Here is a 19533-nt window from a genome sequence, read left to right as displayed (position 1 = left end):
GTGTATCTCGTGGATGATACTCCCAAGTCAATTTCAGAAGCTTATGCTTCCCCAGATGCAGACTACTGGAAGGAGGTTGTCCGTAGTGAAATGGACTCTATTATAGCTAACGGGACTTGGGAGGTGACAGAGCGACCCTGTGGATGCAAACCCATAGGATGCAAGTGGGTATTCAAGAAGAAGCTTAGGCCTGATGGTACTATTGAAAAGTATAAGGCTCGGCTTGTGGCTAAGGGCTATACTCAGAAAGAAGGTGAAGATTTCTTTGACACTTACTCACATGTTGCACGATTGACCACAATTCGAGTACTACTATCTCTAGCTGCCTCACATGGTCTTCTCGTTCATCAAATGGACGTTAAGACAGCTTTCCTCAATGGAGAGTTGGATGAGGAAATTTACATGGATCAGCCTGATGGATTTGTAGTAAAAGGTCAAGAAGGCAAAGTGTGCAAGTTGCTAAAATCTTTGTATGGTCTGAAACAAGCTTCTAAGCAGTGGCATGAGAAATTTGATATAACACTAACATCCGCAGGCTTCGCAGTCAATGAGGTAGATAAGTGTGTATACTATCGCCATGGTGGGGGCGATGGAGTTATTTTATGTCTGTATGTTGATGACATACTGATCTTTGGGACAAACATTGAGGTGATTAAAGAGGTTAAATCATTTTTGTCTCAAAACTTTGGCATGAAGGATTTGGGAGTAGCTGATGTTATTCTAAACATTAAGCTAATTAAGGGCGACGATGGGATTACACTGTCGCAATCTCATTATGTGGAGAAAATCTTGAATCGCTTTGGCTATATTGATAGCAAACCTTCTCCAACGCCTTATGACCCCAGTCTGTTGCTTCGCAAGAACAAGAAACAAGCTAGGAATCAACTTGAGTATTCTCAAATCATTGGCTCACTCATGTACCTAGCTAGTGCAACTAGGCCTGAAATCTCTTTTGCTGTGAGCAAGTTGAGCCGGTTTACCTCTAATCCGGGAGATGATCATTGGCAAGCGCTCGAGCGAGTTATGCGCTATGTAAAAGGTACTATGGACTTGGGACTTTGCTATTCTGGTTATCCTTCGGTGCTAGAGGGATATAGTGATTCAAATTGGATCTCAGATGCTAATGAGATCAAAGCCACTAGTGGATATGTCTTCACACTAGATGGTGGTGTTGTTTCATGGAGGTCTTGCAAACAGACCATCTTAACGAGGTCAACCATGGAAGCAGAGCTTACGGCACTAGATACTACTACTATTGAGGCAGAATGGTTGAGAGATCTACTAATGGATCTACCAATTGTTGAAAAAGCTGTGCCAGCTATCCTAATGAACTGTGACAATTAAACTGTGATTATTAAGGTGAACAATTCTAAGGATAATATGAAATCGTCCAGGCATGTGAAGAGACGATTGAAGTATGTTAGGAAATTGAGAAACTCCGGAGTTATAACGTTGAATTACATCCAAACAGCTAGAAACCTGCCAGATCCCTTTACTAAGGGGCTATCACGGAATGTGATAGACACTGCATCGAAGGAGATGGGTATGAGACCCATATGAGTTATTTATGGTAGCAACCCAACCTATGTGATCGGAGATCCCGTGAATTAGGACTTGGGAAGAACAAGCCATTAGTTAATTGGAGGAGAGTATTCTTATTTAATAAACCCTCTCTAAGTGAAGATGCATGTACTCTCTTGCTACAAGGTAGGTTGGCAATGCCTTAATGTGTTCTGTTGGCTTTAATTAGCGAAGATACTATCCTGTGGAGAAATCTTGAAAGAACACACCTATATGAGCTTGACTAGTAGTCGTAGTCTATGGAGATTTTGTGTGAATCTTCTAGGAAGCTCATGAATAAACCATGGAGTATGACTTATAGGCTCCACCCGCGGAGTAGGCTACTGGCAGCCTAGTATCAGTCAAGGCTCTGAGTGAAACTTACTTGCACCAAACTTGTAATTCAAGGCATAGTCCATTGTTTAAGTTGTGAGTAAGTGTAGCTTAGGGTTCTAGGTGGATGTTCAACCTTAATCGGTCTCCATCGCAATACTGGTATATAAACAGTACATTGGGACAGGCAAATCTCTAAGTCTTGTGAGATTTGGTGGGGGATTGTTAGAATTATTAATTGGGCTAAGGCCCATGTGTAGAATAATTTCTACGAAAATCACAAAAGCCCACCTCATGGAAGCATGCGTGAGAACATTTAGTACCACCTTGCTAGTTCTATGAGAGTGAGACCTCCTTAAATAGGAGAGTGCTCTCTAGGCTCTTGAGCAAGAAGGAAATAGAGCAACACACGCACGCACTCGCTCGTCTCGGCTCGCCTGGCTCGGGCACGGGCACGGGCACGGGCCGGGTGGCGCGCCGCACGACATGCGCGTGAATGGTCCACCAAAATTGGCTCCTCGTGCTTGCGCAGATACAGCTTCCTTTTGCAGTTTTGTTTTGCTGCGTGAAACGGAAATTCCGATGATCAATTTTTGGAAACTTATCGTATCGGATTCTTTCTTGCGCGAGATAGCATAGAGTCCGAATAGGTTACACGCGGCCTATCCGGTTCGGTTACGACGTGGTAGGCGTGCTGATCATACGTCCTATAAATACTGGACCGCTACCTCGTTGCAACGTACGTGAAAAACAATCTAGGGTTTGCCTCTCCTCTGTGCTGCGCTGCCACTGTCGTCTACTCCGTCCCCTTCACCGGCGTGCACCAGCGATCGGGAAAGCAGGTCTCCGGAACCGTCGTCCTCGTGAAGTCCTGCACCGGGAGAGGGCGAATAAGGTTTTTGGGAAGCGCTCTGCGCGACTGCTTGCTGTTCGTCAACAACGGCTCGTCTTCCCAGTCGATCGGTCGTGGCTCGCCATCGTCAACATCCTACGCCGCGAGTCGTTCGTGCTGCTTCCAATCCTCTTCAAAACAACCTTCGGTACAGGTCAATTATGTTTAATCTAGTTCTGCGTCTATTTAATCTATTCGTGTGTAGCTATTTCGCATACATGTTTAGATTAGATCTGTACATGTTGGTTGATCTATGTGTTGCCATGTTTTCACTTTATAATGTCATGATTTATTTACGCGATAGATTAAATTATTATGTGCTTATACTTTCAACGATGATCGGCACGAAAATGGAGAGAAAGTTTACGCAAGGAGAAGACGCTTGTGCATAGAGTAGATGATCAGATCGACAACTTCCTCTGCGTCAACGCATGCTTCGGCGGGTTCGGCTACCCTAACTCTACCTCCGCTGCTCTGCGTATCAAGTATAGTAACGATATATAATCCATTTAGTCCTAAGTTATCCTAGCTAGTTGATACGGTAGCCTACCCGTTACCATGCAACACCTTCTTCCTACCTTTCCTTCTGTCGGAGACAAAATATGCTAATTTTATTTTACACTGTTCTATATTGCTTTTTAGTAAGGAACATATGCTTTACTGGTTCTCTCTCTACCGTAATTCAACTGATGACAAATTAATGCACAACCTTGCTGCAAATTCCGGCGGAGCTGGTTGTACATTTGTCATTATTGCAACTCTTAAGGCCACTTTGATTTGTGATTTCTTTTCTGGGTAATCCTAAGGCCACTTTGACTGTAGCGTTAGCATGACCTGCTACTGTCCACCCCATCCTTTTCACTGCTGGTTATACTTTTAAATTTTCAACCTTAAATTTAAAGTTGATTTTGGGTTTTTTTTCATTGAAGTTATTTTCTAGCCTTAGCTTTTCGATCATTAAGAATATGTATATAAAATTTTTATTCATAAATATTTTTTGTTTGCAAATATGAAAAAGCCAAAACTATTCTAAAACGGTTTCATTTGTTATCTAGGATGAGAGCAATGATTACGTCCACAGTAGTAAAACCATCTTCCACTTTATTAACAAACAATCATCCTCTATGTTAACACGTTTAGATCCCCGCATAAGTTCTTTGGTAAATGAAATAAACATCTGATAAAATAAGTTCTTTATTCAGTATATAAAGTTAACCTCCAATAAAATGAGTGAACTTAATTAGGAAAACACAACGCATGATATTATATATGAATATGAATGCCCCCTCCTTTGTAGGGTTGGCAATTTCTCCTGCAAAGCAGGGGACATTTTCATTCCGCAGGGAGTCAGGGCCGAGGCCAGGTTTGGTCAGGGACGGGGATGGGAACGGCTTTCTACCCGCGGGGACCCAAGGAGACAAATTACTTTTAAATGTAAAGCCCAGAAGACAAAGGTTCAAGGAGGATCTAACCCTACCTCCTCTCTGCCTCACTCTCCTCGCTCTCTCCCTCACAACTAGTGGCAGCGGCTGGGCGGACCAGCGCGTGGCCCGTGGGGCAGCACGGCGCAACTGCAGAAGGAGCACCGCACGGCCGTGGGATGACTCGATGCAGCGGCTACGGCGCGTGGCAGCCCGACGCGACGGTGGGAGCGGCCGCGCGGCGGTAGGGACTGCTCGACGGCCGGGCGCAATGGTGCAACAAGGGCTCGACGGCGGTCAGTCCCTCTCTTTCTCTCTGTGCGTGGTTCCTCGAGAGCATTAGGGATCCATCGAGGTCAAGGCCAAGGAGAAATTTGGCCCCATTTTTTTATTTTAGGGTCAGGGTCAAGATCGTTTTTGCCCAACTCGTTTTTGCCCAACTTGGCCCCGACCCACTACGTTGCCAACCTTACTCCTTTGGCTCATTTTGCTACCCTTCTCTGGAAGCAAAATACTCATGTAGTCTACTTGTAAAATTTTAAACTTGTAATAGAGGATGGTAACAACACAGTGCTACGATTACTCCCCTTCTTTAAAAGACTCGTATATCTTGAAATAAAAACCAGAGAAACTAGATAAAACATGGTCACGGTGCTAGTCTCTACTTTGTTGTATTTCATGCATACTTGAAAGAGGTTTTACTGTTTCAGGTCTGAAGATATACATGGGCATGTTTGGGGAAAGCTTCTACCAGCTATAGCTTATTCAGAATCTCAAACTACTCCAAACATTCAGTTATATAATCTAGAAAAAGAACTAAAGCCAAAATCTAGAAAATCCATCTTTTCCAAATCTTGAAAGGTTGGCTTCTCATATCTTAAACTCCCCAAATTGAGCCTAAATCTCAATTCACCAAAAAATACTCCTCTACCATTTTAGTCACCAACAACACAAACACACACGGTAAGTGTTTTTAGAAAACATAGCAAAACAGAGTTCCTTCCCTGGGCTAATTAGATCACAAAGAGTATCTAATTCAATATAGCCCCCAAGTATTTAAAGTACATAGAAATTTCACCTCCTGCCATCGGTTTCACTAAATATAAGGTTGAGACCACTAACTTGACAAATCCTAATTATGCTAACAGAAGGTGAGCACTATCGAGGTTTCAGATTTCCTTGCCTAGGCTTTTCACGAACAAACCCTCTTGAAAGAAATTATCAGCCAACAAGTTCCTATGGCTGACAATAAAGAAATTCTAGTAGGCAAAAGAAACTGGGAAACAAGAAGACCCTACTGAAAGCATGTCAATCAGGAATCAATAAAACAAGAGTTTACATTTGCTAATTTGATGAGTCCTTCCAAAGCTAATGGGAGGAGCACCTTCAGGAGGGTTTAGCATTTCCTTATCATAGTTGACCGCCATGAGGTACAATCCATGAGGTGGAGCTGATAATGCCACCTTTGCTAGTTCCCTGCGATCTCTTGCTGCGATGATATGTGGGACAATGTCAGGTGGTAGTGCTTCCCTTCCTACTTGAAGCAACAAAGCTACCTGCACCATCGACATGCTATTGTATTAGTAAGGAGATACATAACAGTATCAAGTGTAAATATACTGAACAGAATAAGATAGTCACACAAAAATTAAAAGGACATTACTTACACGACATAAACAGTCATAGGAGGAAACTTATTCATAACATTACAATGTCCAGAACAGCTAAAGAAATGCAGTGGTTCAGATATAAGGCCCCATGTTAAAAACATTAGGAAAATATAGGACAGCTCAATACCATCCATAACTCCCATGCTCAACTCAACAACATAATCCATGTTCATGGACCTGCATCATCAGACCACTTCCATGTTGTAGCTTTGTCTTAAAACATTACAGTGGAGAACGGAATTATGTGCTCTCCAGATATATTGAGTAGATGCCAACAACAATTATGAACTATGTTTCTGCTCAAAAAGAAAAAGAAAATGTTGATTTTGGTAAAAGCGAGACTAGGGCTGTGTTCGGCAAGACGTTGGTTATCCGACGCAGAAAACGCGGTAACAGATTAGTATATGATTAATTAATTATTAACTAAAAAATTAGAAAAATATTAATCTCAATTTTTAAAATGACTTTTATATATATATTTTTCGGAAAATATATACCGTTTAGCAGTTTGGATAGCGTGCGCACGAAAAAAGAGATAATATGGGTTAGTTATATGGTTTGCTTAACACGGCCTAGGTTGTTATCTAGTTCAGTCAATTCACTTGCCAGTCATGTGGATAGGAACAATATTTTCATATAAAATTGTTCTGTCCTGATCCAGGGACCGTATGGGGGTAGTTGTGAATAATTGGAATATGGTTGGGGGAAAGGTCGCAACAGCTGGAAACGAGACATGCAGGGCAGAATAGAAACATCCAGGGAGAGGAAAGTAGACTTAGCTGCTTGCTTGCCTTTATTCATAAATCCAGAGAGCCTTTACAGAGTAGAACTACTCTTTAGCATCCTTATCCAATCATACCAGATTAGGATATTTTATATCCTAAAATCCGAAGTTGTTGTCATAAATCAAATTCATGATGGGTTAAACACCGTCAAGAGAATAGTTGGGCAGGGCAGCATAGGATATAGATGGACTGGAATTTTGACATTTTGGTACTTTTGAAAAACTTATTTTGTAAATAGACCCTTGAAAATACTTATTACACAAATGGACCTTTTTGACCGCACCAACGTCATTGGCACCGTCGTTATATATGACGGCGCCAATGATATTGGCGCCATCCTCCCGCCACATGAACATAACATTATCACTTGGAGAACAGCACCAATGTCATTGGCGCCGTCCTATACAACGATGACGCCAATGACGTTGGCGTGGTCAAAAAGGTCCATTTGTACAATAAGTTTTTTCAAAAGTCTATTTGTAAAATAATTTTTCAAAAGTACCAAAATGTCAAAATTGCAGATAGGTGGACTGGGAAGAAGAATAAGGAGAATTAGATTTGACTCTTTTCCTTTTCAAATAGGCCAGTCGAATGCTTCTGGTTCAGCCCATGTCAAGGGCATCGACACCCAAGGCGGCGGGACCTCGGCTACGTAACTCATAACCTCGACCGGTAGTGGCGTCGGGGTTTTTCCCGGCTGCCCGATGGTGAAAGGGGAGGGAGTAAAAGTATTATTTCTTCCTTAATTCTCAAGAGTATCGATTACATCTTATATATAGGCACGAAGCCCAAATAAAACAAACTAACTAACTAGAAACAAACTCCCTGAATCTAGCTTACCATGCATGCCGAGTGCATGGCTAAACTCACGCCCTAGCTTGGGCGCCTGATCGGCGCCGATAATGGCGGCCCCACATGACATCCCATAACAATTCGATATAATGAACACCTAATAGAATGATCTTATCTACTGATTAAAAGGAACAGATTAAATAATTACGTTGGCTGTTGCTATCTCATGGTCATGGATTAGCTTAACAGCCTGGTCACACCCAAATATACTAATCAATTTTTAAGCCAACTTGCTACTAATCTCTAACCTAAGGGAAACAGAGATTCAGCTTGAGACATTCAGCTGTTGTACTTCGTATGGCATTCCATGCAAGTCACTGATACCTGACACTGACCAGGACATGTTGTCTTCTACACTAGTGCCATTTACTAACTACATGTAGCAATTGTGTTGTCATGGATAAACTCTTAAATATTGGTAGGCCATAGAAGTGGAGACAGGGGAGCACAAGGCCCCCTCCCCCTCTGTCTATATGATTGTACTGTTATGTTAATTTCAGCCCCCTTATGAGATAAAATCAATTGTGTTTGCTAACCAGATACATAACATGGTTTCGTGGAATGAAAAGATAGAACCAAACAACATGTGTCGTCTCGACTTCTCACTAGTCTCTCAGAATAAATCCCTAAGACCAACTCCATTCATGTGAGCGGCAAGCTTGTAGGTGTCATTCCATAAACTGAAGCCTAAAGTCCCAACCAATGGAAGCTACTTTTGGTTCGTTCCATATATTGTTATGCTACATATATTGTTATGTAGACAAGACATTAGCGTCTGTGATTGTGCTTTACTCTATTGATTATAAACCATAAAATTAGAAAATAGGTATTATTTGGTAGATGGGAATCAGATTATCAGATATGATGCTACAATTAAGCACTTCTATGACAGAGCTCCAACTCCTGGACCTGGATTGTTGTGGCCTATGAAGTTTGTAGGCTAAAATGAAGTGGTTTAAGCATGTATTTTCAGCCTAGAGTATGAATAAGATGGCTTGCCCGAATAAGAAATGGAATCCTAAAATGGCCCCTTACATCTCAGCAAAGCATAAAGGAACTCACTAAAAATCTAACTAGAACTGCTCGTTTTCTATCAGAAGTCTGTGGTTTAGTTTTTGATTCAGCAAGTCAATGAAAAAGCTTCTACTAAAACCCCTCCAAGAATTCTTGAATCTGGGGCTCTGACAAAAAGGCCTTGAGACCTAATAATTCCTATTTAACTACACAATCCTGTGGTCCAATACCTCTCCAATTTGTTTTATGGAACTAGTGTATCGAAATCTTGACACAATGCTATGAATAAAGAGTGTGCCCATGCACACTAGTGTTGCACAATGTCGCTATCGAATGTGCATACTACTTAGAAAAATCCCATGGAAAGTTCTTGGATCTATATGTACAGTCAAATATATGTTGCTATATTTACTATGTTTGATATGTTTGGAGTCCAGAAAAAATTGCCAATGCCACATTATTTCTATGATTGTTCTCTCTACCTCTCCACCCCCGACCCCCCAAAGTCCAACGTATAAGCGTTGAATGTCTATTGTCTAAGTGCCTGCTTTCTTGATCTATAGCAGAAACAATACCTCTCTCAGAATTTGCAATATTCATGTAGGTCAATGCTGCAAAGGGAACTGATGTTATGGGAGGGGGTCAAGGTCCAAATGGGTAGGAGATCAGAAAACTAATAACAGCAAGGCTATGGCCAGACTTCCACCTAGGATGCACCAATAGCGGGTTGAGAATTCTTTGCTAGTTATTCAGTTTGTTGTTTGCTCAGAAATTTGAGTCATATATGTTAATAGTTCCACATTGATTGTGAAAGGCCAAAGGACCTAATATATAAGTGGGAGAGCCACTCATCTTATTGACTAGCTTTTGGGGTGGGAAATGCCCTTTACAATCCAACAATTGGTATCAGAGCACAGCTAGTTCAATATCTCCGGCATGATAGACAATAGGGTGCGAAGGCCTGATGGGCCGTGGGTGTCTGCGCGGCCCTATATCTGAGGGATTGTCAGTGTATGATGAAAGGACGGTAAACGGCTAAGGGGACACTAACGTGTGAAGAGCTAGATTGTTGAATAGTCTTATATTGGTTGTGGAAGGGCAATGGACCTAATATATAAGTAGGAGAGCCCCTCGTCTCATTGGCTAACTCTTGGGGTGGGAAAAGCCATTTACAATCCAACAACATAGGGGTAAGGTGGGTTATCTGGTTAGTTCAGCTATCATTTGTTAGGACAACTCCATCTCTTTATAAAGGAGTCCATGTCACCATGAGGCGAGACAAGAAAATATATATATGGTTCATCATGCACATGACCTACATGCAGGCCAAGTGCACCAACATGTGGGAGGTTTAATGAAGGAGTTTTCCAAGGGCATTTCATTGATCAGTTGGCATATTAGATGTACTCCCTCTGTACCAATAAGGAATTCTGCCCCCTCTAATGTCCCAAAATGTAAGAGATTTTGCTATACTAGTTGTGGTATCAATCAATTATAGTTCAAATTTATTCCCACCTTACCACCCCCCCCCCCCCCCAAGGCCACAACTGCCCTCCCACCCCCAACCACCTCTAATCTAATAAGGGTATCCTAGTCTTTTTTTCTCCAACATTAACTTCTCTAAAGATGGCATGATCCCTTATATTATGGGTTTGGGGCCCATAAGTAGGTGTAATCTTCACTCCCTCCATCCCAATTCAAAATTTGTCCCAAGATATAACAACTTTTGCACCTATATTCTCTTTTCAACCAATCACAAGCTTCCACCACTGAAGTTTTCAACCTACTTCCTCTTCTCAAACAATCAACCATTCACCATTTAATTACACCAACTTTCTTAATAGTAAAACTTTTTCTATTTTGGGACAAAGGGAGTAGTTGCTACAATACAGATATGTTGCTTATTGTTTCTAGTAAATTTGTATAACACAACCTAGTTCCCAAAATCTGCAATAGACTAGCTCTTCCAAGGAGCAGCCCACGTACGTGTGACGACCCACTAACATTTTGTTCTCGATTAGTGCAAAAGGGTTAACCCAGAGGTCTTATGGTTAAAACGTGTGGGTTTAGATGATGGATCAAGATGAACCACATGGGCCTCTGCTATAGCGTCAGGGAATTAATAACTTGTGAGGCAGAGACTTAACTTAAAGAAGGATTAAGCTAAGTGTTGATCAATAAGGAATAGTGGTAATCCCTTGCACCTCCTCCCATTCTTGGCTATACAAAGGAATCACAATGACCATGTTGGCGTTCAAGACCCTGATCTCCCATCATCCACTATTTTGACCTTCTCAAGGGCATAACATAGAAATGGTGAGATACCTTGATTTACATGCTAACCAAGTTAATCCAAATGAATGAACTACTAGTGTTTTCATTTCTAGTTATCAAAGGCAAAAGAAAAAAATCTGAACAGTTGTGCATATAAGATGATTTTTTTTTTAATCAGATGCATTCATATAACTCGAGAATTTCTTCCAATGTTATTAAGTATAATGTAATGAGTTTTCTGCCCTCGTATGGTCGGAATATGTATGTTAATAAGAAATTAAATTCAGTGTGGGAATTAAAAGTGATCAAAATTACCATGTTCCTCACTTGTCTATACAGAAAGCCAGTGCCTTCAACCTCAAGCTGTAAGATAGCACCCTGTGCAGCAAAAAGGAAAAAATGTCAGGTCAAATGGTACTTAATATGTGGTTAATTAATGATAACAAAAGGAAAAAAAATATTTAATGCTGCACAGGGTGAAAAAGTAAAGCCAATAAACGCAAGCTCAATTACCATTTCAATAACATCAAAGCGCATTATCTTCTTTATGGGACTGCGCACACGATCATTGTGTACTGCATTGGCGAAAGATGTAAAGTCGTGTATTCCAACAAAATGTTTTGCAGCCTCTCGCATAGCTTGTGAATTAAGTTTATACACACTATGGTAAGCATAAAGATTATGAAAGGGGTCCATGACTGCTCCATTATAAATCTTGTAATGATAAATTTTGCTCTTTGTGGATGTCCGGGCATGGAATTCAGGCTTTGCTGCACTAATTTCCCTCACTCGAATCTCATGTGGGAGAAGCCCATTGATTGCAGAGTGAATGCTATCAAGACAATGGTAGGAAAAAGGTGTGGTGAAATGCGCCACCTGGATATAATAACAAATATAATGTGTTATCCCATCATATAAAACAAAATTATGGAAACCCAGAATAAGCAATGAAGGATATAAGTAGGACCCTATATATAAACTTGAACCTTGTTTACAGATATGTTAAGATAATTAAACCTGACCCCATGCATGAACACCTGTGTCTGTTCTGCCAGAACCAATCAAACAGAGCTCCTTACGATCCAGCTTAGTGATGCATGTTAGTGCATTCTCAATACAACATTGTATGGTTGGAGGCGATGGTTGATACTGCCAACCTAGAACACGATTGTAGTTAAATGTTTGAAATTTCAAACTCTGAAGTTCAAATCACAATCTCAGTGTTGTTTACAAGGAAGGTCAAGTAAGTTTATACAAATAGATGGATGATAGGTGTAGTATAACTGATGGCATATGATAGGCAAAAACCATACAAAAAGTTATATACTCAGTTAAACAAAAGAATAAAGGTTGATTTGTTAGATAATTAACGAACTTCGCTTCAAAGGAAACTTGAGACATGACAGAATGCATAACAGATATCCAGTTAATTAATCAAAAGAAAATTATACTTACAAGAGACAATGTAAACAAGATATCCTGTTCAGAACACCACCAGAACAGAGGCAGCAGGAGGAAATCAGAGCTTGTGTGTTTTTTGCAACAAATTAGGTGAATCGAATCTAAAGACCATACAGATGAGATATGTTTGGACCTGACAGCACGTTATGTAGAAGCATATCCAAACTCAATGAACTTTTTTATAGCCAAACTAAGTGAGCAATGTAGAGGTAAGCAATCATGTGCAGTCATCAGTCCTCCGCATCACCCCAATGCAATAGAAATATATAACTGTGCACGCAGGAGGAGGCTATCAGCAACCTTTGAACTTGGTCCCGTCGTAGGCGATCACCATGCGCCACTTGTACGCTCCCTCCGCTGTCTCCGCCCACGCCATGTCGACGCCGTCCTCCTCCGATGGCGGCACCGCGCAATGGGCGCCATCCCTGAGCTGAGGCCCGCTCCACATCAGATTTGGATGGAGAGGAATGGACTTCAGAGAGAGACAGAGAGGGGAGGGGGGCTTTACCGAGATATTTCCCCCTGTAGCGGCGGCAGCGGCAGCGGCGGTGGCGACGCGAGGAGGAGGCGGAGCGAACCGGACGGTTGCTAACAGCATATCCGAGTTCTCGAGCCGATGCGGAGGAAGAGAGAGACACAGAAGCAGGAGGTACAGCCGACTGGAGGTGTATACATAAGAGTACCTTGTTTTCAGGGTTTTTTTCTCAAACTAATATACCGTCTTCGTCTAAAAAACTTTATTTTTTTATTTTCTTTTATCTACTTATTTCAAAAATTTATTAAAAAAAATTTAAAAATTTGTCGCGCATAAATTACTATTTATATTTTATCATCTAATAGCAATAAAAATAGGGTTAATTAGATTCATGAGTCCTTATAAATTTGTCAGTTTTGAAATAGGTAATTACTATTTGACTAACTAATCGTATGGATGTCATTATAATTTTAGAACTACTTCAAATATGTCATTTTTGGACCAAATTGCCTTTTTGCACGTATTACATACCAAGGGTGCAGTGAACAGTAGAAGGACAATATAGTCCAATTTTTAAAAAAAAATACACCAAAAGGGTATGGAGTGGCATATTTCAAATAGTTTTAAAATTATAATGGCATCCTTACAATTAGTCGAATAGTAATATCATATTTCAAAACTAGCAAATTTATAATGGCATGATCTAATTAACCCATAAAAATATTAGTCACAAATTTCGAATATGAGGAAGAGTCAAATCTGATGTCAAATAACGTAGGCTGCGTCCTTTGCACTGCATATATATAGGTGCCCCATCCGTAACCATTTATATAGGTGGTATGGGTAATTAAAAAATATGTGAGAAAGTTTACTGTGGGTTCAGAACGTAGGTGAAAAAGTTAAATGGAGAAAGATAGTAATCAATAGTTAGGTGAAAAGGTCATATTGATTATATCCAATTTTCAAGATTAGCTATGAGAAAATTTAGAAAGAAAACCAACTTGTACAAAAAGGTCTTAATAAATAATATTAAAAAAATTATCTATATATAATAGATATACTAGTAATGTGTCCGTGCTAACGCTACGGTACCAGAATATATTCGATAATACATTATAAAAAATAGCGTTTAAAGTATTATTTTTAAATACAAAATGCTCAATTATGAAATATAATTTAGCATGAGTAACTCGTAAAACAGTACATTAGAGATTATTAGCAAGAGTAACACAAATAACTAACTGAAAAGTATGATAGCTATAGTATTATTTGCTACTAAATAATATATGTCATGAGATACCAGAATTATTTATAATGTACTACAATTATCGGATTTATAACAAATGTCACTCGCCTATTTATATCATACTATAATCATCAGATTTGTAACAAATGTAACAAAAGTAACCAAATATTTCAAATAACTCCAACTTTTCTAAATATGAAGTATATTTAAGTTTAAAATAATATTAAATATTAAATTCACATAACTCACATGTTTCACATGACTCACCGTCTTTTCTAACATCAATTTCTGATTTGAGTTCCAGGTCCAAAAAAAAGACAAGCAAGTACAGTTTGGAAAAAAATCAATAAAATTATATTCTGAATTTGAAAACAATTTGTTTGTGTTGTATGTGTATATATAGCATAAATATATGAGTTATATATTGTATAGATTTATATTTTATAGGAAGCTTCTAATATATAGATTAATTTTGTCTATGCATGACATATATAAAGTTTCTAATACAAATTTATATTTCATAGAAAGTTTCTAATATATTTTATCACTATAGGATAGATTAGATTATACATGCGCATATATTAATTAAATAATTTAATTTGGACCCAAACAAATTGTTTATTTATTTTATGAATGACTTATGATATTGTATAGGTCCGAAATTTAGCGGCATTTTATCGAGTGAAACCTTTTATTAAGTGAAACTACAAGAATGAAGGACATGCCGCTATGAAGTGCATTTTTTTTCATATGTTCCATTAAATGGTGACAATATGAGTAAAAATTTCATGTGTACATACCGTTGAAGAAGCTCCTGAGACACCAACTGAGTTGATAGATTGGCAAAGAAACCTATAAAGATGGCATTGAGAAAAATGATTAGTAGAGAGAATTAGCTTAGGTCACACTGATGTACTGTATATAACTAAATAATGAAGTAAAAATATTAGAAATAGAATCATGTTATATACTTTAAAGAAAGCACTAAGCCACTCAGTTGATATTGTACCACAAGATTTACGCTACGACCCAATCTAATAGAGATGAAAGAGATTGCATTATTAAGCGTAAACTGGAACGCAAACTGCTTCACTTTTCATTGAAGAAGGCAAGCTAGTGGTGAAAGAGATTGGTAGTCAGGTACTCAGTTCCCCCATCCCCTCATTGCATTCATTTGGAAGTATATATGATAAAGAAATTCAGTGATATGAAAGGCAAACAATCACCGCCTTTAACTCCATCACAACACAGACTAATCAGTAGAAAATCAGTCGAGGGTTCGCATATACATAATCTAGCAAAAAAGATAAAATATAGAATAATTCAGAGCATCTGTTTTTTGATTATCCAGACACAACAATTGTTATGGCATTTCAGTACATTGAGTAGCTTCATTATTGAGATGCTAGCAGGACTCATGCACACATATGCTAGCAGTCAGACAAAGTAGGTAACAGGAAAAAAATATTTATTTGTTGTCACTACCTAAATAAGTGTGAGATGTGGCAGACTTTCACCTTCTCCTCAAGCTTGAACTATATCCACTTGCTTGGGTTAAGCGCTGAAAAGCAAGGCAAAAATTGTTAGGTGGAAGAAAATGCGGAACGACAGACCACCTACCTATCTTTTACCAAAATCCCTTGATCTGGAGTGCTTAGCTAACTATATAGCACAACAGAAAAATGGTTACATATACAACCACTATAGCACAGGGCTAAAAATGATGAAAGAAATCTGTATCTAGAGTGCTTAGCTAACTGTCTGAAGATTACATAAGTTGCAAGGCTTTCTACATCTAGTCCAATGGATTTTATTTTATGCCATTTTAAGTCATAACTCAGAATTATATTTTGAGAGGGATAATCTTGGTATAATTTGTGCTAATTAATTTCTGCTACAAGACATTTGTACAAACAAAGACAAAATTGTTTGTCAGTTATCTGCAATCAGCTATCTGAAATCAGCTATCAGCTATTTGTTGCCATGGTTTGATAAGTGATCCTTTTTATCACAAATATGGACCAATTGTTTATTTGTCTACATATCAGACAAGCTTATCCTTGATAACTAAACAAACATCCAATTATTAGTGGATATATTCAGTAAACATGTCCAGTTGAACAATTAAGAAATAATAATAAGAAGTGCATGTTCACCTGGGGTATTATTTTATCACAACTGAAGTATAAAACATGTAAAATACCCATTCCAATATAGCGTTATACTGGATACATCTTTTAGATAGTGATAAAATCCAAAGTTATACAACCTTTTATTGGCTCCAACAACCAATCCCCAAGATCCTTTGCTGTTGCAGCATGATCCCAATCGAAGAAACATAGCATCGAATTTTCCAATTAACAAAAATCAGACAGGAGATAGGAGGATGTGAGAAGGTTCAGGAGAAAGAGGACGAACCGGCGGGGCCTTCCTCTTGCCAAGAGAATCAAATGGCAGACTATTGGCAGTCGGTGAGGCGAGTGTCAGCGACAGCGGCATGTAGAGGCAGGACAATGAGGCAACGGTAAGAGGTTGTGTCCAATCGTCTGACTGAACAAGAGAAAGATCAAAAAAGAGAAAAAAAAAACATGTACAGAGAAAGAAGGAAAGTAAATGAGGAAACCTTGTAACACATGAAATTTGCAATTAAAGAGAATGTCATCTGAACGATCAATTCAACCTAGATAGTAATAGTACCATCTCCTATTAATAGTCCACCTTTCATTTAAAGTTGCCCAACTCACTGTAAAAAACTAAAAATCGAGCATATACAACATTGGTTTACTATTCTACATATCATGATGATGTACCTTAGATATGTACACAGAAGTTCAAGCTTATTTATTGGTCTAACCCAACAATAGAGTTTTGACCATCATACAATACAATAGCTCGATTATAATACACAAATAGATGAAAATTAACTTGTGGGGAAGAGAGACAATCCACGGTCAGACAAATAATTTAGTGTTGCTTTTGCACCAGGCCTGCATGGTAGCCTACAACCATTTTGGCATTTGGCAGCTAAAACAGTCTCCAATTCTTTTTCTGTGCAAAACTGTCACTTAAATATAAAAAACCAATTAAATATGAGACAATATACTGCATATGGATATATACAGTTGAAGTGGATCCTATTAAATAAATAAATAAACCATGTCCTACACTCCTAGTAAACAAAAAGAAATCAGAGACTCTAAAATTTTAAGAGAAAACACATTCATTTCATTGTATACCTGTTATATCAGAATCAATAAGTCTAATGGTACTGTGTATATGTGAGAAATTGCAGCAATTAGAAAACAGATATGAAATGAAACCATACAGGTTGGCTGAGTTATATAATGCTTGATGTTTCTCCAAACAAAACCACCATACTTGCTGCCTAGTGACTGTCAAAGATTTCTTAATGTGAATGTTACCTATCTTTTTAACTCAGACGTGATGAGGAAACTAACGAGGAAAATAGATCAACATTTGTGCAGAACATACCAACATTTGTGCAGAAAACAGATAGAATCAAAAGTGGCTCAAATACCATGTTATATCATAGTCATCAATAAAGTAACATACCCTTATCATTCTATGGAAAACTGAAAAAGTTTAGTGCAGTTCAAAATTGAGTAAGCCTTGCTCATTTAATTCCCTTCAGGCAAGAAGAAGACAAGGATTAGTTTTCAAAGGGCATTTATCAGTCCGGCAAGTTTATAAGCTCCAACAGATCATATGTTATTCAATCTGTAAAGAACAATCTACTTCATAGTGAAATAATCCCAATTTTTTATGCCACAAGAACACTAAATAACAAGATCATAAACATTTTTACACGTAGACCTTGTTTTATTCATTTTATTCCTAACCCTCTCATAATTTATAGAGAGTTTCCTGCAGATTTATACCAGGATTTGTAAGCACCAAACACAAGAAAGGATCTGCAATTAATCAAAAAAGATCTGGACAAGTATATAGTTGAATAAAACATATTTCTTACCAAAACAAAAATCTGCAGAGTTCTCAAACATCTTTAATATATATTAGAGAAGAAAATTTCTAATATAAAAAACCGATCACTGACCATGATAAAAAGTCTTGTAATAATTCATTCAAAAATAACTCTGCAGGAATATGCCCCATATACCCTAAAATTTGCATCATATCTACCCCAAAAAAATGCAACTTCTGCATCCAAAATGTCACATGGTTCAACCGATCGACAAGAGGGCAATCTATACACCCAATTAGATTCTGACCATTTCTATTTTCAGAACCTCAAACATCAAACAAAATTGCTTTTCCATATCTTATGTCCAGAAACAATCCAGTAAGCATGGAAGTGACTGAAGTGGCATTACCTTCGTCCAGTCCTAGATGAGGAGGCGACCAGGGCGTAAAGGCGGAGTCGGACCCGGTGTAAAGGCGGTGGCGCCGGACGCAGAGGAGGCAGAGGTGGCCCTGGCGCAGAGGAGGAGATGTCCTGGGCGCCAGCAGCAGCGGCGGCGGGACGGGGGTACCGCGACGGAGGGACCCCGTGTAGAGGGCGTCGGCGGCTGCCCCGACGTAGAGGAGGCGGCGGTCCCGGCGCAGAGGAGGAGGCGGCTGGATGGTAGACGGCGGCGACAGCGGGAGGGAGCGGAGTGGCGGCGGCTAGGGTTTGGGAGGCGGCTGGGCGGAGGGCGCTGGGGACGGGGGGGAGGCTGTTGGAGCAAGTGGCGGCTGCGGCGGCGGTGGGAGGGCGAGGAGGAGGGTGGGCGACGGAAGGAGTGGCGGCGGAAGGAGTGGGGACGGCTAGGGTTTGGGAGGCAGGCAGTGGGAGAAAATTGTAATTTTGAGAACCGAAACAACTTGTTAACATCAAATGTTGTCTTCGTAAAAATGCCTCTCAAAACGTTGGACACTTGATTCTCATGACATTAGAGGTAACATAATCTAAATACATGTATTTGCTTATGAAAGTGTCCATATTGCCCTTTATTGTTCCTACTTACGAAACCAAACAAATCTTGTCAGTCGTCACCTCGATCCACGCCGTCGGTGAATAATCCGTCGGTTGGCCGGTGGAGTGGAAACGTAACCAAACCGTACCGAAGCGGCGAGAGGTGCCCCGGATAGTATAGCCGCCGGCGAGGAGGAGCTTGATGATACAGGCACCGATCAAGCCTTCGGCGCCGGTGACGCAGATGACGATGCCCATCCTGGACCGACCATACCACCGCTTCTTGCAACAGGCACCCACAGCGGCCGAATCTTTGATGGCAAGAACCTCGATCCCCAACCAACGATCACGCGTGGAAGAAGAACAATGGAGAAGAGAACGATGGCGTTGGCGTACACTATCGGGAGACGAACCGATAGAACAGTGAACGGTAATATGGGCACTTTCCTAAGCAAATATATATATTTGGATTAGATTACCTCTAATGTCATGAGAATCAAATGTCTAACATTTTAAGGGTCATTTTTACAAAGACAATGCTTGGTGTCCTATAATTACGAAACACGTTGTTGCGGTTGTTAAAATTGCAATTTTCTCCAGACAGTGGAGGGTGCGCA

At 39.7% G+C, this 19533-nt stretch overlaps 1 protein-coding gene across 7 annotated transcripts; it reads right to left on the bottom strand.

The window, feature by feature from the left end:
* Positions 1-5451: 5451 nt before the first annotated feature.
* LOC102700149 (tRNA pseudouridine synthase A 1) lies at positions 5452-18764 on the bottom strand. 7 transcript variants are annotated; one of them, XM_040523803.1, is made up of 10 exons: positions 18336-18764; positions 16402-17629; positions 15469-15544; positions 14784-14835; positions 12771-12921; positions 12563-12692; positions 11819-11958; positions 11315-11677; positions 11117-11179; positions 5452-5762 (listed from the first exon to the last, which is right to left on the bottom strand). In XM_040523803.1, exons 5-10 carry the CDS (start codon positions 12858-12860, stop codon positions 5526-5528), a joined length of 1023 nt encoding a protein of 340 aa, XP_040379737.1. In that variant the 5' UTR covers positions 12861-12921; positions 14784-14835; positions 15469-15544; positions 16402-17629; positions 18336-18764; the 3' UTR covers positions 5452-5525. The 7 variants fall into 7 exon arrangements, with proteins under 7 accessions (XP_040379737.1, XP_040379741.1, XP_040379738.1 ...); XM_040523807.1 differs by having other exon boundaries at positions 16402-16533; XM_040523804.1 differs by lacking the exon at positions 18336-18764 and adding an exon at positions 16253-16291 and having other exon boundaries at positions 16402-17970.
* Between the last annotated feature and the right edge of the window lie 769 nt (positions 18765-19533).

Source organism: Oryza brachyantha, chromosome 5 (assembly GCF_000231095.2).
Source record: "Oryza brachyantha chromosome 5, ObraRS2, whole genome shotgun sequence".
Lineage (NCBI taxonomy): Eukaryota > Viridiplantae > Streptophyta > Magnoliopsida > Poales > Poaceae > Oryza > Oryza brachyantha.
The sequence above is the reverse complement of the archived record's forward strand: the minus strand, read 5'-3'. Positions and strand labels throughout refer to the sequence as shown.